We start from the raw sequence: 25000 nt of genomic DNA, 5'->3' as shown, positions 1-25000 counted from the left end.
ACAGAATTTGAGAGGATTTGGATATTGGATAGTGCAAAGTGCAAAGTTCAAAAGACAGTGACCGAATAATAATGATACTAGGGAGCTTAGGCACACGCCCTTTTGAGACGCAGACAGCAGCTGGAAGCAAGCTGTTTTCCCAGTTAACTTGTCTTCACACAACCACATTTACATTGCCTAGTATCTTTTCTCCATTAGAAATGATTAGTATAAAAATCTGGGAGACACCACTCTCCTGGCACACAAAAATTAATGTTCTCTTCCAGTCGCAGTCTGCATCTCAAAAATGTGTGCGCTAAGCTCCCTCATCATAACCATGGTTTCCAAAGGCACAGACAAATCATAAATGTAAAATTTCCCTGAGACACCAAATTAAAAAAATTCACAAATTAGTCCTGGTAATGACCTCCAACCTCCCCTCCGCTCTGTTTTACTCACTTTGACATTAACAGCTCGCATTCGTGATCATACAAAAACATTGCTGAGTTGGCAAATAAATACATTAGTAAACTTGAAATTTCACTTTCCCCTAACTTCTCTCAAAGACTTGAAATTTTCCTGACTAGGAGTGAAATTCCCTCTGAAATTTCCCTGACCTTGAAGAATTTTTTGCTTCCCTTACCATTTTCTGTCCTGTGACAACCATGATAATCATAATGAACCCTTTCTGTCCAAAGAGTGCTTACGTACAACTTCCCTTGTCCCACACACTGTAATGTATTTTACATTTTTTGCAAAATTTCAAGCAAAAGACAGTGAAATTTTGATGAGAACAAAGCACAGATTTGGTTAAAATTCAATCTTGTCTCTCTTACACACTGCAATATGTGTAACCAACATTTCTATCCCGTCAAACTATTCTTCTATTCTTTATTGCTTAACATCCTCTCTGGAAATAATACTAGCATTTAACAAAACAATCATAGTCTATTATTGGATGATGACAAAAGAAAAATTATCACATGACTTTCATCCTGTCACAACACATGCTAAAACAGCTCAAACACTGAATGAGAATGAGAGCAAATCTGTTCAAAGAAATTTTCAAAACTATCAAGGATACAAATCTTGATAAGATTTTTAAAAATTTGGTGGCAAAATGTTGCAAAACAAAGTAAACTTGGTTAGATTTTAGATCTCCTACATTTTTGATGAACAATGAAAATCATGAAAACAAAAGGGAGAAATTATTCTTGCACTTAAATGGACAACTTAAGCAATTTAGGAATTAGTTTTGATAAAATATCATGTTACTCTTTTGAAATCTTGCATCATCACAACAATATTCAATAACATCCTCGACAAACTTGGTATCACTACCAGCTCTAAAACACAAGCATTACTCTTTGGAGCAAAACAAATAAGGTTGCTCTAGCTTTAAAAAATATCTTAGGACAAACATATGGTCACATGATGTAAACACTTCAATTGACATCAGGTTCAGATAGAGTTTACTCCACATAGGCTTAAGTCTGTTATTGAGCCCCTGTATAAGCCAGGAACAAAAACAGATTTTGGAAAAAGTAAACCCAAGCAAGCAAAATAAGAGCTCAGAATTACAGAGCATTTTACCCACCATTAATTTTTGTTTCAGAGTGAATGATTGGCCATTAAATCACATAATTTCTACCACATGTTTTTAGTAATATAGAATTTCAATGGTTTTTACATGTAAGAAGTGTGAGTTGTTGTTATTAATTAATGGTTTGCTTTATTAAATTCTGCAAACAACATCCATCTATTACTTGTTGAGTAACAAAATAATAATAATTATTAGTTTTCACTCAACATCTTCCACCAAACTTATCACAGAAAATGTCTACAGCAATCTAAGTGAAGATCAGTTACGGTTCTTAGGCACCTGAACGGTAAAATAAAATTGCTTTAAAGATACAACAACAATAACTTTGACGGCCCATTCCCAATGTACACCTGTAATTCAGATTCACATTTAGACTTGGAACTACAATGTTGAGGGACACTATATACCTTGAAAGTAACTTTGAAATAATCCTCAAAAGTAATAGTATATTGGAATTGTGGATGTCGCATGGACTTGAATGAGAACAACCCAAACAAAAGCAAACAAAAACAGAATGACACATCAACCTACATTGTCACAATAACTTTATAGTATGAGTGCAAGTGCCAAAATGGGGATCACTCTTTATTGCTAAAATGCCACAACTTTGTAGTTATGGTTTATACTTAATGATGGGCCCCAAAAAACAGCTGTTTAAAAATAAAACCTGGATGATAAATTCACACCAACCAAGGTCTTCTTCCAAGACTGAAATTAACATGCAAAGCAAGATGTTGTTTTAAAGGAAATTTCACTCGGAAAGGGCTTCCATGACACAAGTTACACATAACCGGCCATTAGCTGCATCTTAAAAGGCACAATTTATAGTTGGGAAGTAGCAGCCTAAGATCACGCTCGAATCGAAAAATTAACAAGAAAGCAACAAGAACAGCATCTTAAATTTTTAGCAGCCACATCACCTACAATTTCGTTAACAGTTTGGTTGTTGATATAAAGCCTGAATTCGGAAATATATTCGAGCTAAAGTTCTTTTTCGGTAAATATGACGAAAGACTTGTTACCCTCTACAGAAAAAAAATATTTCGTTTTGGGAGATTTGAATTTTTTCAAAATGCTTCAAACAAGCGACTCTTCGTTCGATCTTGCCTTCGTGTCCTTGGCATAACAGTGTGTGACGCTGGCTTTCTGGACCAGTGTGAATAGAATGCTAGCTTCAGTGAATTATTGCAACCAGTGATTGAACGCCCACCAAGGCCTTTTAATTTGAGTTAAAATCTGTGCTAACAAGAAATAGTTGTTGAGCCCAGTATACAAGGCTAAGGACATATTACAAATTTACTAAAAAAAAATTGGGATAAGTGGATAGTGCGGAGAAAACTCAACGTGGATACTGCGGAGAAAACTCGACTTTTATTAAAATATAATGAATTACTATACCCGGTCAATATAAAAAATGATACCAACCTTCTCGCCACTGGAGTAGAAGAACCATCGTAATCTGACAATATTGCAGTGGTCTAATTTTCTCATGATTTGGAGTTCACGATTCTGAAAAGAAAAAAGTTGATGTTATTATTGGTGGGATTTATTTCGGCATTTTATGTCGCCCAGCTCTCAGGAAATTAACTTATCACAGGACGAATGATTTTATGTGGTTGAAAAGGACTTGATAAAAACTAAATTACCTTAAATCTTTTGTCTTGCAACACTTTTTTTATAGCCACAAGCTCAGAAGAATCACACATCCTTGCTTGATACACAACTCCGAATGAGCCATTCCCAATAACTTTCGTGTCAGTATAACTGATCTCTTGTGTCCGATCTGGCAAAGAACCTGTAGTTGCTACAACGGTTGTGACTTTGCTCCCATCTTTATCCCCTACAAAACGAACAGTTAATTTGTATCTGCTTCAACTTAAGCCATTAAAAATTTTCAGCACCGCGAATGTGGCGGTTTCGTCGGCGTCAAACTCTAGGGTGGTAGGCTTATGAAATGGATATGGTCCATACTCACGACTTATTTTCACCCCTCCAAAAGACGGCGGATGCGACTTGTTTGTTTCAGCAAACGATGTTGTTCTTGGTCTATGTCCGCTCATGATTGTAAAGTCTACGATGCAGATGAACCCAAAGGATCACCGAACCATTACATTTCCGTCGTCAGCTTATATTCAACATGGAGAGTTGCTTTCAAGGAACCTTATGCCGAAAAGTGATTTCCCTGAATGCTCCTTAAACTGCACACTTTTCCGATCATTGAGGGATAAAATTGACACTGCTGGTTTCACGAGTCCCTAAGCAGGATGTCTGATCGCCGATCAACTCGTTCCAAGAACGATTAAGGTATTTTTAAGCAACGGAAACGCGGCGAAGGGCAAGTGACACAAAAAAATCACAATGGCGCTTGCGACTGCAGGCATGTGCTGTTCGTGGGCCCCCAACGAAGTTTGTTAGCCAATGGCAACGGTGACGAAACAATCCGAAGTTGTAGCGACACCTCCCGAAAGTAAACCGGTTTTTTCGCAACAAGACAACCAACAAGACGATGTACATGATTCGTCTTTCAAAATGCTCTCTTTTCGATAACCGTTTTGTATGACTTTATTTTAACATTTTGAGCAGTACGTGTGATTTTAGAAGACGAATAAAGCATACTACCGAACGAGTCTTCCAATGTCATAATCCTCGGTCAGCGGATTTATTAATAGCGCGAGATTCAAGATGGCGGTCCAGTAAGCATTCTTGTGGCTTTCTTGACGTGTGAGTTGTCAATATTATCTTATTGATTACTTTATTTTAACAGGCCCGACGAAGATCCTGACAATACAATATCAGTTCTCGTGGGTGAGTAAATTCATAATATTTGCAAAAGTTATTACAGACATTTATATGCTGACATCGACATATGGTGGATTTCATTTCAGCCTCAGATTGCCATCTAGGATACTTGGAAAAGGATCAGGTTCGAGGGAACGATTCACTGGCTTCATTTGAGGAAATACTGCAGATAGCCAAGAGCAAAAATGTGGGCACATGCAATTTCTTATCAATAATCATGTTTCTATTTTTCCGATTTTTGCAAGACTAATTCTTACAGGGGAAAGCACAAATTATTTTAATGCTTTGAACCTGATCAAAAGGCCTAAAGCATGCTTAGATCCTTGAGAAATTTAATTGATGTAAAAGGCAGCGACAATACTTGCCCATGATGGAGGTATAGGGAAGGCATTGTTGACATCACCTTTTGTCATTAATGTGCCAACCGGAACCTCATTGGCTGTCGTAACAAAGGATCTTTTGTTCCTGTGGCTGGCACATTGAAATAACAAAAGCAATGTTTGTAAACAGATATCTTCCCTAATTACAGATAGATATGCTTCGGTAATGTGAGCTCTCACACCTGCATTGGGGCTGAGAAATAAAAGTGCATCAGGGGTAGAGAGATGATGTATCAAACCATCCCTGTACTGGTAACTTCCCTTGTTAATGATAATCACTTAAATTATATTCTTAAGCTTAAATTACAGAGCACAAATGCTCCTCTAAGTTACAGTAACTGCAAATCAGATCAAATTAAGGTAAATCAAATCAAATTTTGGGTTTTGTTGAATACCCAGAGGAAGACCTTTCAAAGTTACACGTTAACTCAACTTACACATTGGGCCGGTGTAAACCAATTTTTCACACCTGCAGTAACCCTGCTCCCCTTACCACTAGCAGTAGAAACAGCTATTTCTATTGCCACCCCTGCTAAACATTGGCAGGATTCATTAAGGGAAAAGCTGTGGAACCAAATTTATTGTGCATCTAAAGGTTTTGAACAATCAAGACGACAATTCTAACAAAAATGTTGTGGCATTGTGCCAAGCAAAAAGAAAAATTACTGGCTTTGATGGACACACTAGTTCTCCAAAGGTCTCCCTCTTGTCTGGAAACGTCAAGCCCTATTGCTCCAAGGCATGGACTGCATGTAAGTTTTATTTTAACATTATAGTGTTTTAATATATAATTATATATTTCTGTATTGTCATTAATTTTTATCTTTTAGGTGGATTTTATCTTGCTTGGTGGGGATCTGTTTCACGAAAATAAACCTTCTCGTAAAACATTACACAATACCATGGCTCTGCTCAGAAACTACTGCCTGGGTGATAAACCCTGCCAGTTAGAATTCCTCAGCGACCAGTCTGTAAACTTCTCCAATTCGAGGTTAGAGAGATGAAGTTATTAAGTATTTGTATTTTATTAGAGTGATGAACTTATTTAGTGTTTCTTCATGCCTTTTCTTCCAAAACAAAGTCAGTGACGCCCATTTTTTAAATTGTGAAAGCAGTACCTCGTTCCGTAACTCAAGGATTTCATGCAAACGTCCTGATTTGTCTAACAATATGTTATGCGTATTCAACGATGAATGAAGTAAGGGACATGGATCATGATTAGGGAGAAGCAACTGAGATCTGCAAAGATCTCTTTTAATGCATGGCTGAAAATGTGCAGGAATACATTGTTAACAGCCCTGAAAACATAATTATGGAGTTCATCCCTGAGGTCATAAGCTTCATGAAAGGGAAAGGGGACCACCACTTTGAGTTTGACTTTTCTAACGATGAGGACATTACATGTATGTGCTCTGTGTTACTGGTAATAACATCTAATTTACTGTGCTGTACATTTCTGTATAACTCTTTTGCTAGATCTCTCTTATTCCTTCTTAGAATTTCTAGTTAACACCAAGAAGATTGTTACAATCTGCATACCATCACCATAAATATATGTGTTAACCCTTTGACAAGTAAAATCATCTGGCATTGGACAGAGAGAGAGAAAGGGGTTACAGGTAATGTGATGTACTTTTTCAGGTTCCCTGTGGTTAACTATGAGGATCCCAACTACAACATATCAATTCCAGTATTCTCAATACATGGAAATCACGATGATCCAGCAGGGGTGAGAAATTGTTATTTTATAGTTGCTGTATTTACAGTTGCAAGCTGTAGCCCTTTTTTGGACTCTTCAGGTCCCTGAATTAATGCCCCCATTAACCCTTTCACTCCTGTAAGTGCCAATGAGACTTAAAGATTTTACTCTAACGCCCAACGATTTTACTTGTCAATGGGGACCCCCTTGGGAGTGAAAGGGTTAAGGATCTTAGAAGTGATGTGAGATGGCAACTTTACAATAAAACTATAATCATTCGCAGAGGACTTTGCAATGGCAGCACCTCCAAGAAAAGAGGGAGTGATGTTCACACACCAAGACATTTCTACATTTTAAAAAAATGTCATTTTACATGGCCAGACGTACATGTACATTAAGAATCTAAAATAATTATAGTCACTCCACCTTATTTTTATCAAGTACTTGCTTTTACAAATACATATATTTTAAAGCTAGAATGTAGAATATTATTGTTTGTCTCATGATGAAGTTAGTCGAAGTGTAGATCTGATGATGATCAAAGTGATCAAAAACGTTTAGACTCATAATTTAAACAGCCTTTACCTTAAAGTTTTATATTTTACTTTTATTGGTGAAATGTACGATGCCATATGTCAATAGTATAATAATAATTATTATTATTGTTCATACTCCTTTTTAGGATGGTAATCTGTGTGCTCTGGATTTGCTCAGTGTGTGTGGATTTGTCAATTACTTTGGTAGAGCTGCTTCAATTGACGACATTACAGTGTCGCCAATCTTGATTCAGAAGGGGCAAGCAAAGCTGGCATTGTATGGCCTGGGATCCATCAGAGATGAAAGACTCCACAGGACATTTTTAAACCAAAAGATTAAAATGCTGAGACCCAGGGAAGATCCTGACTCCTGGTTTAATGTCTTTGTACTGCATCAAAACAGGTACTTACATCATAATAATAATAATAATAATAATAATAATAATAATAATAATAATCCCTTTATTAGCATGTCTTGCAAATTTAAAAGTTGTTTCGTTTTTTTTTTAATGTTTTAATAGCTATTTACAAATTAGAAGTAAAAAAAAAAGAACTATTAAAACCTATTTACAATTCATTTCGCAATCCATTAAAAAAGAGACTATTATGAAGCACAATAGACCTGTTTTCAAATACAATTTTTAAAGAAAAAAAAAGTCATAAAATTACGATGATATTCTTATTTGTAAAAATAATAAAAATAATAATAATAATAATATTATTATTATTATTATTATTATCATTATTATTATTATTAACCCATTGACCCCAGGGAGTGACTTAACAGATTTTACTCTGTCTAACACCAGACAATTTTACTCGTCAATGGGGGGGAGGGGGGGGCATCCTAGGGCATTTGAAGTGTGAATGGGTTAAACCCATTGACACCTGAACTTCCCTTGACTGCCCCCATTGATGAGTAAAATCGTCTGGTGTAAGACAGAGTAAAATCTATTCAGTGCCACCATAGTTAATAGAGGGGACTGGTAGTTCGGCAAACATCAAAGGAGCAAACAAAGATGCCAAGATTTAGGTTGGAAAGTCCACGACCGTGCATGATCTTTTGTTTTGTGCTCATACACTATGCATGAATTATGTAACCAACACGTTTCTATTGTTTAGTTCCTCAGTACGGAGTAAACAACTATTGTGTTTTGTGCACGGTCAAGGCCAAAAAAGAGAACAGAAACCTTCAACAAAGAAAGTTGTCAGGTTTCATAACCATTCCCCTCTATTAACTATGGTGCCATTCCTAGTCCTAGGAGTCGTGGGTTACCTAGTAAATATGATTTTTTTTTTCAAATTCTGCAAGTGACATAACTGCTGCTCTATTCTAATTCTCTAGGTCAAAGCATGGCTTGACTAATTACATTCCAGAGAAGTTTCTAGATGACTTCCTCGATCTTGTGATATGGGGCCATGAACATGAGTGTATTATAGACCCCAAAAATTCAGAAGATTCAAATGTGTCATTTTATATAAGTCAACCTGGTTCCAGTGTGGCCACTTCACTATGTGAGGGAGAAGCAAAATCCAAGTAAGTCTAACAAGTGTTTTTGCACCTTCAGGTAGTTGGTCTAGTTTGAACCGGTGACCTCACAATGCTGGTGCGATGCTCTAACCAATTGAGCTATGAAGCCACTGATGTTGGGAGCTGGTCATTTGTAGGTTCAATGAAGTCCTGAATTATTAAGGCTTCTCTACACAATTGTTAAAAATTGCATTCATGACTGCGAGGATCATAGCTTCACTTAAGTTCATATCTGCAGTTCAATAGGCCACTTCGAAAAAATACCATAATACTCTTTGTTTGTCCCCCCAAATTTTACATATGCTTTGTTTCCAGTTTCTCTTGGGACTTACAATGGTCCTAAGAGAAAACAAAAACAATGCTTATGTAAAATTTTGGGGCCAAACAAAGAGTATTATGATATTTTCCGAAATAGCCTATATATGATTCATTTCATGTACCATTTCATTCGTTGTACTGTTACTGTTGAAGCTATGACAATAATTAATTAGTAGGAATTGTGCACCATGGAGTTCATCCACTCTACTGCAGACCAATTGGCCGGCCCGGTTTCAAATAAATTTGAATTATGCAGCTGGTTTTAGTCAAGTAGCCGACTTTATCAACAAGGGGCCATTAGGCCCATTCAAATAGGGGGTCTGGGGGCCTACTCCCCCAGAAAATTTTGAAATCTGGAAGCTCTGAAATGTGATTTCCAGCATTCTGGCACCAAATTGAGTACAAGAAATAAAGGAAGATTTCTTATCAACAGCGACACTGAGTGTGGAATTAAGTGCATTCTTTTGATAATTTATAGCAAAGAAAGATTTGGAAATCCATTTCAAAAGAAAGTTAATGATTTAAATGTTACATGGCGTTTCAACAACTTCATTTTATCATAATAATTACTACCAATTTCAAGCTGCCATGAATGACAAACTTCAGTCTTTCAATTAATCCAATTTAGGGGAAACCTCTGCTTGACTAATAATTTATTTGTATATTCATGTCACCATGGTTGCACCAATGGCAAAGCTCACCATTCCCCAATTCACTCTGATGAAAGGCTAATGCTCTAAACATCAGCTCACAACTTTTTTTACAGTGGTTAATTTACCTTTATCTACTAGTTTGATAAAACCACCGCTTTTTGTCCCACTCTCCTCCAACACAGTAACTCAGTTTCTTCACAAACAAGGTAACCCTTTCATTCACTGGGTTAATGTCAACTGTTTGGTTCATCTGCCAAGTTGGTTGATCATGAAAAATGATAGTGTGTTGAAGGTCACTAGTTTGCAACAATCAGTGTTCCAGAGTTCCATGTCTACAGGTCAGCCAGCTGCTCGAAGCCTGGTCAGTGCTATCTGTTGGTTAAAGGGGCTAGGTCACGCAATTCTAGGCAATTTCAGCACTGATCGAATGGTCATAGAATTAACTAAAATATCAAAATAACTGTTCAAAACTATAGAAGAACAATAACAAAACACAGGGAAGCCAAGAAGGGACATGGATGGACAAAACTGGAGAGGATTGAAATGGATTGAATTTGGGTAAATTTGAAAAATGTCAGCCCACCTTTCTTCAAATTTATATCAGTCTATATCAAAATGTCATTTACACAGCTGGACAATCACTCTCAGTTGTTGTGTGGCCGTGATTTTGCAAATGAAGGACTCTTGCTCTGCCAATTTGACATTTAGAGCTCATAATTAACAAAATTAAACAAAATTACCTAAAATAGCGTGACCTAGCCCCTTTAAGAAGTGTCAAAACCTATAGGTTTCCATGGTATTTAATGTGGGTTAGCACTAACCATGCTTCAAGCAACCCGGGGTATGGGTGGTGAAATTTAAATTTAAAAAAACGTTCTTGAAGCTTGTGGGAGACACAAGGGATTGATCAGGATTGGCTCAGTTGGAATCATGATTGACTTTGCTGGGAGGGGGGAGTTGTCACAAGTAACTGTAAACACTTTCTTTTCACAGATGGTAGGTTGTATACTGGGTATGTACATAGAAAATATTATTAATTAATATCTAACATTCTAAAGGAGTTTCGTATAGTGGAGGGAGTACCCTCCACCAACATGAATACTGTAGTACTGCGGCACACTTTATTCTTATTTTTGCAGTAATTTTTACCAATACACATTACGTTGATTTCTTTGTCATAACAGGCATGTAGCAATTCTTGAAATCAGAGAGCAGCGAGGGTTCCGAATGACTAAGGTTAAGCTGCAGACAGTGCGTCCTTTTTACATGGAAGATATAGCATTAAGCAACACAGACCTTGATCCAACTCAGGAAGAGAGGGTGATGGCTTATCTGGTGGAAAAAGTGAGTCTTCAAGCTATTTTACAACCAATCTGCTGAAGAATTGATTGATTTAGCCCTTGAGTCCTACTACATTGTAGTTTACCAGTTTCTTTGAATCTTAATACCCAGGTGGAGAGGGCCACGACAGAGCAAAGCTCCAATATTGATAGGGTGTGCCCTCTTGAAGGTGACATCAACTGAAGACAATGTTAACTCAATGCCCTACTGTTTGCAATAAAATTTTATGAACAAGGGTTGTTGTCATGTAGGAAGTTGTGTTTGTAAGTCCCTATCAGGGAGACTTGAAAGTCTAACTGTTTTCATCCAAGATTACTAAGGCAGCACTGTCTCTTCAGTTCTTTTAAGACCTTGAGTCTTGTTCTGTTCGTCACAGGTTTAAACCCATGACCTCCTGCACAGTCATTTGATGCTTAACCAACTGACTGAACCAGTGGGTGGTTAAAATTGTTGAAAACACTTAACATCCACTCAAAAACTACAACGATTCTGAGCTGAGTACGACATTGGGGAAGTTTGGTGACACAAGTTTCAGCGTTAAAGTTCCTATGTTGTCAAGGCAACTTTAATACTCCATTTCCAAGCGTCACTTTTTTGTTTTGATGTCATTTAACTGGTAAGGGTCACCAGTTTGATTTAAGCGTTACCACTTGTAGATTTTGGTAGGCTTCATCTCTAAAAGTAAGCATTGCTCTTGGAAACAAAGCAAGTTGCAACTCAAACATTGAAACTTTGTTGCCAAGCGCCGTTCTTGACTGAGAATCGTAGTATGTTCCCATTTAACCCATTGACTCCTAGGAGTGAGACTTAATTGATTTTACTCTGTCTAATGCCAATGGATTTTACTGGTCAATAGGGGGGGGGGGGGGGGCAGTCCAGGGTGGTTCAGGTGTCAATGGGTTAACAGTTACACTACTCATCAACATTTGAAATGAGATTGTCAAATCAAGCGTTGTTTTGTTAATTTAGATTAAGGGGAACTAGAGTACTTGGGGAAACTAAAGCTTGAGGGAAATTGGAACTTTTTTAGACCTTGGTCAAAGTCTTTCTCAATCAATAACCAATGTGTGTTGTTTTAGATAAATCATTTTAGTATTTTCAATGTGGGATCACAAAAGCCCACGACTGTGCAATGTAAGACTGATTGAATTAATTTTACGCAATACCTGTAAATTTTTTTACCATTTTTTGGGTAGTATGACTATGTTTAGTTAAATAATATGACTATACACGTGTTGCATTAGTCAGAACAAAATGTGTAATTAAAGGGGCTAGGTCACGCAATTTTAGGCAATTTCAGCACTGATCGAATGGTCGTAGAATTAAGTAAAATATCAAAATAACTGTTCAAAACTATAGAAGAACTGTAACAAAACACCGGGAAGCCAAGAAGGGACATGGATGGACAAAACTGGAGAGGATTGAAATGGATTGATTTCGGTAAATTTGAAAAACGTCGGCCCACCTTTTTTCAAATTTATATCAGTTTATATCAAAATGTCATTTACACAGCTGGAAAATCGTTCTCAGTGATTTTGCAAATGAAAGACTCTTGCTCTGCCAATTTGATGTTTAGAACTCATAATTAACAAAATTGAACAAAATTACCTAAAATAGCGTGACCTAGCCCCTTTAAGCATTCCTTTCATGAGTTGCTATAAAACAAAATCATTTAATATGAGACCATACCTTCTCTAAGCTCACAGATTAACAATCTTTATCATTGTTGAGAACTTTTTCCTTACCTCACAAACTTTGTTTTCCCTGGTCAGGTGGAGCAGTTGATTGAAAAGGCAGTGAGGGAACACTCGGGAAACGTTAGGCAGCCGGACAAACCCCTGATAAGGATACGAGTAAGTTGTTGCCTTAAGGAGGTTCAAAAGGGTTTTCAGCTGTGCACGCGCATGTGAGCCACACACGTAATTCTAAAGCTGCTTGCATCAGCTCATGATTCAAAATGGGTCACCTTTCTTCTAATTCTCATATAGATGGACTATAAACATACATCTCCTATTCACGAATTTTACACAAACTGTTTAATGGTCACTTAAGGCCTGTAGCTCAACTCGTGCACCGACTCAAATGAGTGGGTGATGCATGCCTAAATGCTGATCTTGTCACCCCTTCATTTTTCCTGATTTTGCCACTTCAGTTGTTTATAGCTCTGCTTCCGGACAGTAATTTTTTTTCATGTTAGCTTATATTAATTTAAAATGTTTGTCTTTGAAATTTAAAAAACTCTGCTGGTGAAAAAAAACTGATTTTTATGAAAAACTGACTAACAGATTAAATTTTAAATATTTTAGAGCTTATTTTTAGCATTATCTGAGTGTGTAAACATTACATGTATACAATGTTCATATGTAACTATTTGTGTCATAATGAGATTAATGACTAGAGAATCGCATTATTGCTTACGGATAGACTTACAGACACCACTGGGTAAATATCCTGATTGTAAATATCTGTCTCGCTTTAGGAAGTCCTAAACCATTCTGTATCAATTGTTTCAGATTTCGAACAACTTGTTACCAATGCAACAACAAACTCCTAACAATCTAAATAAACCTGTTTGAAACCAAAGGAATGAGTCCGTGAGCAATACAATCTGGTAAAGGAAAGGGACTTTTATTTATAAATAAGTGTTTAGACGTTCTAGCGCTGAAGCACTAATTTGGGACACTGTATTAAAATTGAAATTAACAAATAACACAAATGAAGTCAAATGTTGGTTTTTGAGGATAGGGGAAACCAGAGTACCCGGAAAAAACCTCTCGGTGCAAAGTAGAGAACCAACAAATTCAACCCACATATGACGCCAAGTCTGGGAATCCAACTCGGGCCACATTGGTGGGAGACGAGTGCTCTCACCACTGTGCCATCCCTGCACCTCCCTGCACCCCCAAATGGTAATGCCAAATCGCAATGCTGTATGGGAAGATTTCACCATCCCGTTTTTTCAAAAAAGACAACTTAAGCTGGTTTTAATACACTAGTTTGGAGGAAAATGTGATGTGAGAGATCTATGAGGGTACTTAATACCCTGGCCTAACTTTTCTTGATATGATCACTCTAACTATATCTAAGGACAGAATAATTACATTTTTGTGAAAAAAGGAGAAACTATTTCAAGCCTCCTTAAATCCTGTTGTGTTCATTGTGCTGCTAGCTGTTCCTGGTGTTTTTGTTAAAATGTTAAGCACTCTTGTGGTTCAGGACTCAGTTGTTGAAAAGACAGATCATGCTGTCTTCCAACCTAAATCACTCAAATGGATAACTGCTCTCAAAACCAATAATTAGTCACCACAAAATAGTGAATTATCCAGCATGCAATCCACTGATCCCTTTGAACAGTTTTGGGGCCAGGTATACAATCTTGCAACCTCTGCCCTTGCATGATGTAAAAAGAGGTAATTATTTCAACCCCACAAGCCACCACAGCTTGCAGTTTCAAAGAAACCTGTGGCATTGCATCTTCCACCAGGACAGATTGTTTATCCATCATTGGATTAACCCCACCAGTATGTCATCATTTTGCCACCCATTCATGTACAGTGTAAGCATCTGGCCTGAGTTGCTTTCATCAGAAATGTTAGACTGGGTTAGGAAACCTTCAGGTCTTGATCAAAATTAACCAGTAGGGACAGGTGTAGCTCAGCCTTTTTGTGCATGGCCTTCTGAGCTGGAGGTCACCAGTTTGATCCCCGTCTCACTCAAGCGAAGTCTGTTTTGGCTTTCCTCAGATTGGCAGAGGAAGGGGGGGGGGGGGGGGGGGTGGTAAAAGGTGCACAATGAGTCCCACAAGTTTATCAGTAACTGTACTTCACTGTCGCCTGCTACCCTCGTAAAATAAGGACTTTTACCTTTTATAGCCAACTTTTTTATCAGCATTTTGAAAAAAAAATGCATACAAATAATTAATATACATTATGTTGCTAATGTACTGATTGTCTGCTCTCGTGAACAGGTTGACTACAGTGGTGGATTCACATCATTTAATATCAGAAGATTTGGGCAACAGTTTGTCGACAGGGTGGCCAATCCAAAAGATATTTTACTTTTTCACAGGAAAAAAACCCAGGCAACAAAAGGAGGTACATCTATGTTGCTAGTGTTGCATAGTAGTTACAAATCCAACAGCCCTTTGTTGCAGATGTATGATGTGACTTCTTTTCTTTCAATGTTTCATCCTTTTCTCTGCTGTAGACAAGAAGGTTCTGGATGATGTTAAGTTTCCTCATCTATATCCAGAAGCACTGGATACCATCAGAATGGAAGATTTGATCAAAGAGTACCTGACATCAGAAGATAATGTATGCACATAATATTACTTTCTTTTGTTGTTCTTTTGTTGTTGTTGCTGTTTTTTTGCACTAGTTGTTTTTTCCTTTCACTCCCAAAATGGAACTTCAAAGAAGTTCTTCACTTTCAAAGTGGCAATTCACTGTGAAAGGAAATTTATTGTTCTGCTGCCTGGTTCACTTAACTTAGACTGATTAAAATACTCTGGCGTTAGACAGAGTAAAATACTAAGTATGGCCAGTTTAGGGGTGAATGGGTTATTATTCCACAGGTTGAAAAGTGTGACAATAATTACATGTATTTCAAGAAAATGACTGCGAACAACCTGTCTGAAAAAAGTTCTGAGGAACCTCTCCTTCTATTTCAGGCTCTGGAGCTTCGCATTTTAACAGAGGGGAGGATGGCACAAGCTCTACGAGAGTTTGTGGAGAAGGATGACAAAGATGCCATATCTACATTAGTGAAGTGGCAACTAGATCAAGCTCAAAAGCACCTTAAGACAAGACAGAATGTCTCCGAAGACAACCTTGAAACTGAAGTATTGAAACACACTGAGAGAGTACGGCAAAGAGAAGGAGAAGATGATGAAAAAGATGCAGAAGACATCAGAAAAGTAAATACTGAAACCTTCCTAAAGAGGGTGCAGCATTACTGAAAGAATCTGAACGAAAATGCTCCAGTTTCTTTCAAGTTTAATGAGTCAAAGAAACTGCTAATAATTATTACAACTATCAATAATTTATTAGCTCTTACTTTCATTTGAGCAGACATTAATTTTTTAAAGGGCTGAACATGTGTCCTTTGGGTGGGGTAATTTCAAAAATTATATTGATATGTTAGTCTTTAATGGTAGAACTGAAAAATAATTTTAATGTTTTACCAGAAGTGAAGAATGTCATCTTAACAATGAAAAACACATAAGTCTTGGTCCCTCTCAAGGGTTTAAAGGTGTCATACTTTGCATTCATTAACACCAGGTATTGGAAGAATCTCGTGCCAGCCAACGAAACAATGATGTTGGTGATGACAATAACATGAACCTCAGCGGAAGTGATGATGACAGACCAAGTACAAGCAAAGGTTAGATAAAAGATAAGTCACAACTAGGAGTATCAATTTTTAACACAACTCTCTTCAAAATGGCCATTAATAAGAATATTTAGTGCGGTCACATCAAACGTGAACGTCTTTGAGGAGGAATTTGTCATCAGAAGTCTTTTAATAGTTCAACGTACCATACCATGCTTTGTAAGTTTCTGACTGGTTGCTTACTCTGAATTCGGTTTATTGATGCTGTCACAGCTGTTTCAATACTTCTATTTATGGTTCCTCATAGAACATAGAATGTTTTTTATAGATGTAATGAGTTTTTTAACCTGGGCAAGACTCTGGGGTCTTAATGCAAACCAAGAAAAATTATTTTAAAAAAAATATTGCACAAGGTAATGTAGTTTCAGTTAACTGGTTTTAACTGGTAAACTCTTTTTGAGGCAGGAGACTATTTTGGGCTTCCTTTGGTTTGATGATCAAGCTAACCAAAATTAATGTTCTGAATCAAGCACAAAATAATTATTAAGAGTTATTGTTAAGAACAACCATCTATTTACAAACCTCTGCATGTATACTACGAAAACCACTGATCTGTGGAATGGGCCGGAATTATTGAGTGACTGCCCTGCCGACTTCATTTTAACATTTTGATGGAATTGCTTTCCCACAGTGTGAGCAGTAGCCAGCTTTCGCCGCCAAGGTGTACTGAAACAACCACAACAATAGAAAGATACATTTTCAAAAACATGAGTCCGTGGGGGAAGTGGATAAAATAACTTGTCCAGTGAAGAGCTTGCAAGTGCTGCCATGGACTTGCTGTTACTTCAGGTGCAAGAAAGGTTCCCTGGCCTGAAATGTAGCGTCAAACACAACACCTCTCAAGAGAGAGTGGGCAGAACAGTGACTCCATAATTCGGGCTGACTCCACAGATCGGTGGTTTTCGTAGTATCTCATTGTTTTCTTTCCAGTAACGAAAAAATACATTCAGCAGGAACAAAGCCTGAGACATCCTCCACGAGAGGCAAGAGTGAAGGGCGTGGCAGGGGGCGGGGAAGGGGAAGAGGGACTCGTGGGAGAGGAAGAGCAGCATCACAAGCAGCTTCAAACACTTCACGGACTATTATGGACTGTAAGTCAAATATGCTGTCGCTGATCAAACAAATAAACGCGGGGCATGATGGATTCATCTCCTGATATGCCATAATATCAAAGACATCATTAAAATGACATTCAGGTTCAACTGATTTTCTCCTTGTTCAATCTCAAGTCTAGGTAACATTATTTTGAATTTTTCACAATTTCCAGGGACACACTTATGGCTGCAATACTGTATTTCTGTTACTTTGATTTTCACATTCACAATTCATTATTTTTGATTTGTGAAGAGAAATATGATAACATTACAGATGTTGGTTTCTATAAGAAATCTCCACTGTTGAGTGGTAATGAACTTAAAACCTCTTTTGTAAAAAAAAAAACCTGTTTACCTAATTTTTTTTCACTTGTTAGCATTTAGTTCAGCATCTAAAAGGAGAAGACCTAAAGGCAGTGTGGTGGAGGTAATAAGAATTTTCATGATACATACAATGCAACAATTATTTTTTGTATTTTTTGCATCATTAATTTTGGTATGATCAATAAGTTTGATGATAACCCAGTAAAAATATTATTCAAGATAATACCATAACAGCAATTATTGTTGTTGGAAATCAAGAGTCCATTGCCTAAAGAGTAAGAACCTGGTATCAAGTTTGTCTCCACCAACATCGGAAAATTGTTTATTTTTAAACCAAGTTTGGTTGGAAAATTAACAATTCCCGATAATTTAAATCTCCTGGGGTTAAGGTTCTTTGTATATTGTATTTGCATTATAATGTAGCATTCACATTTTAAATGATAAAGAAATACCTGGAAGAAAGTGTTTTAGCCCTGAAGGGTTTGAACTGGGTACAACTTACATTGAGTTAGCCAATTTAGTCTATTGTTTATTTTCCCATGAAACTTGGTTTCAAAATACGGTAGACACTTTCTGACACTGATGGGTGTAGCTAAATCTTACTCTTGGGGGAAAATCAATTTTTTGTCAGAAAAGCTGGTTGAAATATGACTTGTGTCAAGATTTTATCAAGTACAACATATGCTGTACAATTATCGACCAATAATATTTATTTATTATTCGTGTTATTCCGATAATTTCTGACTGTTTTTTATTTTGTAGGAAGTTATCTCTGATGATGACGATGAATTCAATAATCCTTTGTCATCATCTGTGCAAAAAACAAGAACTACACAGTAAGGATTATTCTTGATTTTCTGTCTTTGAAATGCCAATGGAAAGACTTTCTATCCTTCCTGTATTTGAACAAACACCAAACAGTAAACCTTGTCTCAAGTTCCTTGTTTACAAGGCTTTGTGGCACGCTAAAAAACCCACCCCTTATTAGCAGTGAGAACTGGGAAGGCTAGGCTGGTGTAGTGCTCCAGCCATGTGGTATACATACATGTACTTACGGCATCAAAGGCACCATGATAAAACCTCTTGTGTCTGTATCTTCTAGAGCCAGAACGTCTGTCTGGTTCTTTCCTTTCCCCAGAATAATTTATTTCTTTAGTTTTAGAACATGTAATTCTGCAGAGTGTCACATCAAACCACCAACCACCAAAGTGCACTTTGGCTTACATCAATCTAAATGCTAGCTGAAAGATGCTGAGAATTTCACAGAAAGCACCTTGCTTGCCAGGTTTAGCGAGTACATTTGTTGACGATTCTCAAACTTAGACAACTGAGATCCAAGGTTATGGTGCAAAAGATGCCAAGAATTCAGCCTTCAATGAATGGTGCATTACATGTTGTTTAGTACATGACCATTTTACAATGTTTACTCCACAAAAATTGACTAACCACCATCTTTGCTTCTCACATCATGAAACTAGATATTCTAGTTTTGTGATTTTATTGACTGGTTTCAAAAGGGAGTTTGGGGGCTAGCAATGAAGGTCAGATTCTACAGAATTGTCAAAAAGGGCAGTACACTGTAATTGTCTCACCTGGACCCTTCAGGCATCCCGAATCTGGGGCAAACCGCATAAAATACTACTACTACTTGTTTGAAATCCTTAACTTTGAATAATGAAGATAATATTTCAGAAGGCTACATGTAGATATTTCTCCGTTTTTGACACTACAGGATGTTTTGTTTAACACAAGTTTTCCCTTCATGCATTTTAAACATTGGGCATTTCACCCCCAAAGGACTTTTCATCTTCTGTTTCCTTTCTGATCTGTTAACTGTAATCAAATTTAATACAAAATTGCAGACCCAGTTCAACACAGGTGTCCACAAGAGGGAGAGCCAAGAAAGCAGTTGTGACCCATGTTATCAAAGATGTAAGTTTAGCAAAATAATGCTCCAAATGCCATTAGATGGCTAGGCATTGCAAAAGATTCAACAAGTCAGAAATTCTGTATCACTGAAGGGAAGTGAGTATTCCCTTGACTTTAGGAACAATTCTCTCACTGCAATGACTGCTAATACACAAAAGGTGCAGTTAATAATATTGAAATGAGTATGACAAGGATATGTTGATGATGACAACGACATAATGATGATTAAAAGTTATTGTTACTTTCTAGGATGACAGTGAAGATTCTGACGATCCATTCTCCATGCAACCAAGCAATAAAAGGAGCAGAAGATAGTCCATGATTTTTTTGATTCATCTACTTAGTCATGGAATAACATTAACTTCTCACACTCATCTGGGAGCCATACTAAGCAAAACCACACAGGCTTGTTCCCTCTAAACAACCATGATGGAATGCTATATAATATCAGCTTTAATGAAGGAATGTAACCAATCCCAAAAAACACCAAAGAAGGGTGAATTGGACAGGGTACTAGGTCAAGCAATGTGCAAGGCAACAAACACATTGAACCCCTAGCGAGCCTTGTAACATGAAGCATGCTAGATCCCATTCTCCCAGAAGTGTGTGAGAAAACCATTGCTTACTCAGCCAACATTATTATCACAATTGGCCATACTGACCATAGACAATAGACAATAGATTTCATACCCTGAGCCTCAAGTTGAAATTTTGAGAACAAGTTTTGGTGCGCAAAAACAAAAGTTTTCGATCCCTCTGGACTCAACATGGCCGCCGTGTGATTATGTTGTACCAAAAAGGAATAATTATTATTTTCCTCATAAAAGAACAATTATCTTTTTTGAAGGTAACTTACACTGTTTCATAACTATAAAACTAACACAACCTTTAGCACTAAAAAGAGCCCTTCTAGCATGAGCCACAGCAAGCAACTAAGAATTCGGCTTTTTTTACATCACTTTTGCTCGGAACTTAACTATGAACGTTCACCACACAATCAAAATTCCTGAATTATTTTAGGGTTTCATATTTTTTCCAAGTAACACTCCTGTAGTGTAAAAAATATTTAAGGGCAATTAGAAATTTCTGGTTTTGTAGAAAAACGTGTTACAGGCTTCCTCGCAATTTAGTGAAGTTAATTTTTATTTATTTCAGAATGAAGGCTTCTTGATAGATTTTTATACTTTGAGTTTATAAAAAAATATCCATAAAACATCAAAAAATAACATAATTTTGTTCATATAGTTTTCTCTTTTCTTTGTTGAAGTAAAAGTATTTTCTTAAGTGTTGAGATTTTCTCGATGCATTTGCCTCCAACTAGATTTGATACAAAATAATGATATAACTTTTGGCAAAAAGATCTTGTAGTGCTTAAACTTTTAATAAATAAAAGCAAGAAAGACTACAATGACATGGTCTATTACCTTCCAAGCATGCTTAAGAAAAGATTTTGTTTGGTTAATTCATATAAGTAAATTATTTTGTATTTCAAAAAATAATTATATTAAGTTGTGCTCTTACATGTTAACTTTTTGTGTGTATGAGCCTGTATAAAAAAGGAAAATTAGAAGTTTGTATTATTGTAATCCTTGTAGTTAAGCTCAAGTGGTTTGGGGGCAAACAATGAGAAATATGTTAAATAAATAGAGGATATTACATCGCTGTGCGGAGATACGAAATTCTCTTGGAGTGTTGAAAAATATTTCATGAGTTTGCTGCGCTCATTTGTGAAGTATTTTTCTCAAACTCATTAATAATTCATAAGCCAAAAACAAAAGAAATCACTACCGTGAAGGAAGTTTGGATATGTGGTCTTAATCAGCATTAAATTTTGCCAACTTTGATCCCAAATACAGATTCCTTTGAGAAGCAATATCAAACACCCGAAAGAGTGTTTCATCAGATATCCAACCACCTCGAAATCAGTTAAAAAAACTCTTCCTTTGGCCTCGTTTTTCAACTCACTTCTCGGTGTTTGGATATCCGATGAAACACTCCTTCTCGTGTTTGATATATTACTTCAATACGCGAAGAGAGTGAAATACTAAATCATTCACCAAAGGCATCGAAAGGCACGATTTTCGTATGTAGCCATAGCAACAGTGATTTTTTCACATGTGAAAATAATGTTATCTTCATGTGTAAAGATATCATGTCTTCGCATGAAAGCTCACTTGGTATTTCATTGGTATTTATATAACAAAAAAAAGTTCTGTCTGAGTTTCCTTACTCAATGACTAGCTTATATTAAAACCGTTTACAGTTGAGTAAAGAATTAGGAATAAGAAACTTTAAACTTAAGATTTGTCTTGGAAATAAAAATATCAATAAAAGATTACATTTTAACAATGCTTTTGCAAAGTCACAATTTGAGATCATACAAAAAACCAGCATAAAGAAATAAATTATACTTATGGCTGCTAATGACTGGCACAAAAGTTTATCAGACATATCAGAGTTTTATTTGGCCAGGTATCCAAAAATTGTCCTGAAAAAAAACAAAACTTTGGACGTATTCCATCAAGAGGGTACAGGTAAGTAGTTTGGAAAATCCTCAAGCCACTAAGGCTTTTTATCCAAAAGAAGTATAAATTCATAAACAATCAAATCGCTAAAAATAAAAACGAAGCAGGCAGGAATCAGAACAGATTGATGTAAACAAAATGTATTGCCTCTAGATATCACTTAAGTGCTCATCTTTGATGTCAGAAAGATAAAAAATGAATGAAACCCTTTTTAAACCACTTTTTTCTTTGGAATGCTACAATCTGCCAATCAGAGTCAAGCAATCTAAGTCAATCCCATCCCACTATCTGCTAAAAACATTTCACTTAGGAAATTATTTAAAAGAGATCAAATCGAGGATTGACTGAAAATACTGAATGGAAAGGCACAGAAGAATGACAACCTGAGGAAAAACCTATATAATAATTATTTCATCATTTATTTCAGAACAACAACACAACAAAACAAGTTAAGACTGGTCATATCAACACAGACCAGAAAGCAAGTTACTTAAGCTAGCATAGACAAATATGTAATATGTAATAGATGCAAGATGAAAAGAAAACACATCAAGGTTACACACATTATGAATAATGGTCTGACCTGAATCCTTGACTTTGGGCTTTAGGCTAGACTGATTAATAACAATCATATATGAAGTACAGTAAGAGTAATAAAAAAAAAAACTGAAGTGAGCACAGAAACGACCTATTGCAAAAGTTGTGAGCATCATTGCATTTTGTATCATTCTTGACCTTTTATCCAGTGCAGCCGTAAGAGCAAAATTAATAACCCATCAGAAGTTAGTCTTTATGAGATGATTTTCTTGAACCATGTTTTCTGTGCTTGTGGGGATGTCTTGTTTTGAGCAGAGGTAAAACCTCTCTCTGTATATGATGACCCTGTTTGTTTTTTTGCCGACTTATCTCTTGATTGAGCAGATCCTTAGCTTCCTCTCCATTAACAATCAACTTGTGATTCTCTGCTTCATCCTTGTACATTTGTGCTCTAACTTGGTTGGCTTCCGTGTCTGGTGCAAGAGAACTTGGTAACATTAACATTTCGTTGCTCTTCTTGAATTCAGTATGGTACGATTCCTGGGTCTGAATTAGACTTAAACGATCTTACTCTGTCAACTGGGGGTGTCCCTAGGCCCCTGAGGAGTCAATGGGTTAATTAACCAATCAAAACAATGTCCCCTCCATTAAAACAGAAGTAGTATTGATGTCATGACCGCTACAATTAGTATATACTAAAACAGTGGATAGCTATTCACCTATGAGCAATTTGCGCAGAATTTAGGGTTAGGGTTAGGTAATCTTTGCAGGAAAAAATGAGTTAAAATCATCCTTTTGAGCTCTATTATCTTTCTGTTTTAATACATACTAAAACAACTATTCACCTCAGTGTAGGTGGCTAGTGATGGATATTTACCACGCCACTTTACGGCTTGGTAAATATCCACCACTGGCCACCGACACTGAGGTGAATAGTTGTAACTATCACTGAAAAGGTTCTCGTGATTTTTAAGTCACTTAAGGGGGGTTGGCATTCAACTACCAAACCGTTGCTATGGACCCCTTCAAATAGTCAATTCTCAAGTCTTTAAACTCTACAGTCATCGTTTTTTGCCAAGTGTGTTCAATTTAACATTTCTTTGTCTGGTTTGACTCACAACCATATTTGGATAAACCACGTGACCAAACCGGAAAATGCGTAAAAATTCGGCAAGTTAGCTATGTTTTTCACAATTTTTTTAATTCAACAGTATGAGATCATTCTAACAAAATCTGAAGCATGGATTTTAAAATTATACGTTTGTCAAAAAAAATTATGATGTCAGTTCCATAGAAAGTCTGTGCTACAGTTTATGTAAAATGATGGGATGGTTCCTTTCCAATGAAAAAACTGCCTCTTCCTTTCGTTTCCTGAGAGTTTTTACATGTTTTTCACTGAAATGCACGGCAGAGAACTGGGGCTAGTTGCGCATACGTGTTATGATTGAAGTGATGTCCGATTTCCAGTGAAAATGCCACTTCAAAGAACCATCCATGCAACCTTTTTGAAGGGCTCTTGACTAACAATCTTCCTTAGCAACCATTGTCTTTCTGTAGTTAAATGCAACCCCACTTAACCCTTGCAGTCCTGAAAGAGACACTTACAGATTTTACTCTGTGTAACGCCAGACGATTTTACTTGTCAATGTGGGGGGGGGGGGGGGGGCGGCTGCAGGAGGGAGAGGGTTAAGCAAAAACTTTGATTCAATCAACCAAGCCTTGAGTGATCCAAAATTTTGAGAAACAGCTCATGTTACTTGTAATTCCAAGTTTATAGGTCGTGCAGGTATATATCACTTCTAGTAAGAGTTGTCTGGTGATGCATGGACAGTAGCAGTCCTTAAATCTTAAGAAAATCCCAACAAATATTTTCAGGAAATGTTAGATGACATATTTGGGAGACACAAACCTTTTAAAGCCTAATTTTGAGCTTCACTGATGGGCAAAGTTTAAAATTGTATATTAACCAAAATAAGGCTAGTATGTCTTATTAATATAAATACAAACGAATGATAATGTGTTCACTATTATTTTATGCAAGTGGTCTAATGGTATATCTTGTCCTCACCAAAGGTTGCCTTTGTCTATCCAGAAGGCCTTTACATTTCATTCAACAAAGGAAATAGCAATGTACTCACCATCACATTTCAATGCAGTACAGACCCAATGGCCACATGCACAGACACTGAGAAGCAAATATTCAAATTATACTCTCATCCAAATGTAAATTCTACAACCATTTTGAAATTACAGTACTTGCAAGCAAGCATTATCGGGGGGCTTATTCCCCTCTCATGAGGGAGCTTAATTGGCTTGTCTGACATATACCGGATCTGAAATAATTAATGTAAAAATGAGGGC

General features: G+C 36.8%; 3 protein-coding genes across 7 annotated transcripts in view; 1 reads left to right on the top strand and 2 right to left on the bottom strand.

Moving 5' to 3' along the window:
- Nucleotides 1-3965, bottom strand: part of LOC137982067 (glycogen synthase kinase-3 beta-like) — a 9944-nt gene extending 5979 nt beyond the window's left edge. The window contains exons 1-3 of the mRNA XM_068829093.1: nt 3558-3965; nt 3229-3422; nt 3008-3091 (exon numbers count right to left, since the gene is read on the bottom strand). Coding sequence (XP_068685194.1) covers nt 3008-3091; nt 3229-3422; nt 3558-3642 — 363 coding nt within the window. The 5' untranslated portion in view covers nt 3643-3965. The remainder of the gene's footprint in view (nt 1-3007; nt 3092-3228; nt 3423-3557) is intronic.
- A 110-nt stretch (nt 3966-4075) lies between these two features.
- On the top strand, nt 4076-21235 carry LOC137982066 (double-strand break repair protein MRE11-like). Of its 3 annotated transcripts, none has more exons than XM_068829090.1 (18): nt 4076-4275; nt 4347-4387; nt 4468-4568; nt 5592-5752; nt 6403-6490; nt 7143-7399; nt 8342-8533; nt 10683-10842; nt 12612-12692; nt 14807-14933; nt 15046-15152; nt 15509-15754; nt 16119-16221; nt 17181-17321; nt 17702-17751; nt 18411-18484; nt 19511-19580; nt 19827-21235. In XM_068829090.1, exons 1-18 carry the CDS (start codon nt 4265-4267, stop codon nt 19890-19892), a joined length of 2076 nt encoding a protein of 691 aa, XP_068685191.1. In that variant the 5' UTR covers nt 4076-4264; the 3' UTR covers nt 19893-21235. The 3 variants fall into 3 exon arrangements, with proteins under 3 accessions (XP_068685191.1, XP_068685193.1, XP_068685192.1); XM_068829092.1 differs by having other exon boundaries at nt 4133-4275; nt 4468-4505; nt 19827-21228; XM_068829091.1 differs by having other exon boundaries at nt 4133-4275; nt 17184-17321; nt 19827-21228.
- A 1265-nt stretch (nt 21236-22500) lies between these two features.
- The window catches only part of LOC137982069 (follistatin-related protein 1-like), a 9485-nt gene continuing 6985 nt past the window's right edge, over nt 22501-25000 (bottom strand). For 2 of the 3 annotated variants that reach the window (XM_068829097.1, XM_068829096.1), the window contains exons 10-11: nt 24778-24824; nt 22501-23112 (exon numbers count right to left, since the gene is read on the bottom strand). In XM_068829097.1, the coding sequence (XP_068685198.1) occupies nt 22886-23112; nt 24778-24824 (274 nt within the window). In that variant the 3' untranslated portion in view covers nt 22501-22885. Of the gene's footprint in view, nt 23113-23828; nt 24228-24777; nt 24825-25000 lie in introns of those variants that run through there. The other variant, XM_068829098.1, reaches the window with a different exon arrangement.

The sequence above is a fragment of the Montipora foliosa genome, chromosome 13 (assembly GCF_036669935.1).
Source record: "Montipora foliosa isolate CH-2021 chromosome 13, ASM3666993v2, whole genome shotgun sequence".
Taxonomy (NCBI): Eukaryota; Metazoa; Cnidaria; class Anthozoa; order Scleractinia; family Acroporidae; genus Montipora; species Montipora foliosa.
The sequence above is the reverse complement of the archived record's forward strand: the minus strand, read 5'-3'. Positions and strand labels throughout refer to the sequence as shown.

What these genes read in the sequence shown, in the direction of transcription:
- LOC137982066 (XM_068829090.1), top strand. An exon ending in ATCACGATGATCCAGCAGGG is followed by an intron (nt 6,491 to 7,142) that starts GTGAGAAATTGT and finishes ACTCCTTTTTAG; the next exon opens with GATGGTAATCTGTGTGCTCT. An exon ending in CAAAAAACAAGAACTACACA is followed by an intron (nt 18,485 to 19,510) that starts GTAAGGATTATT and finishes ACAAAATTGCAG; the next exon opens with ACCCAGTTCAACACAGGTGT.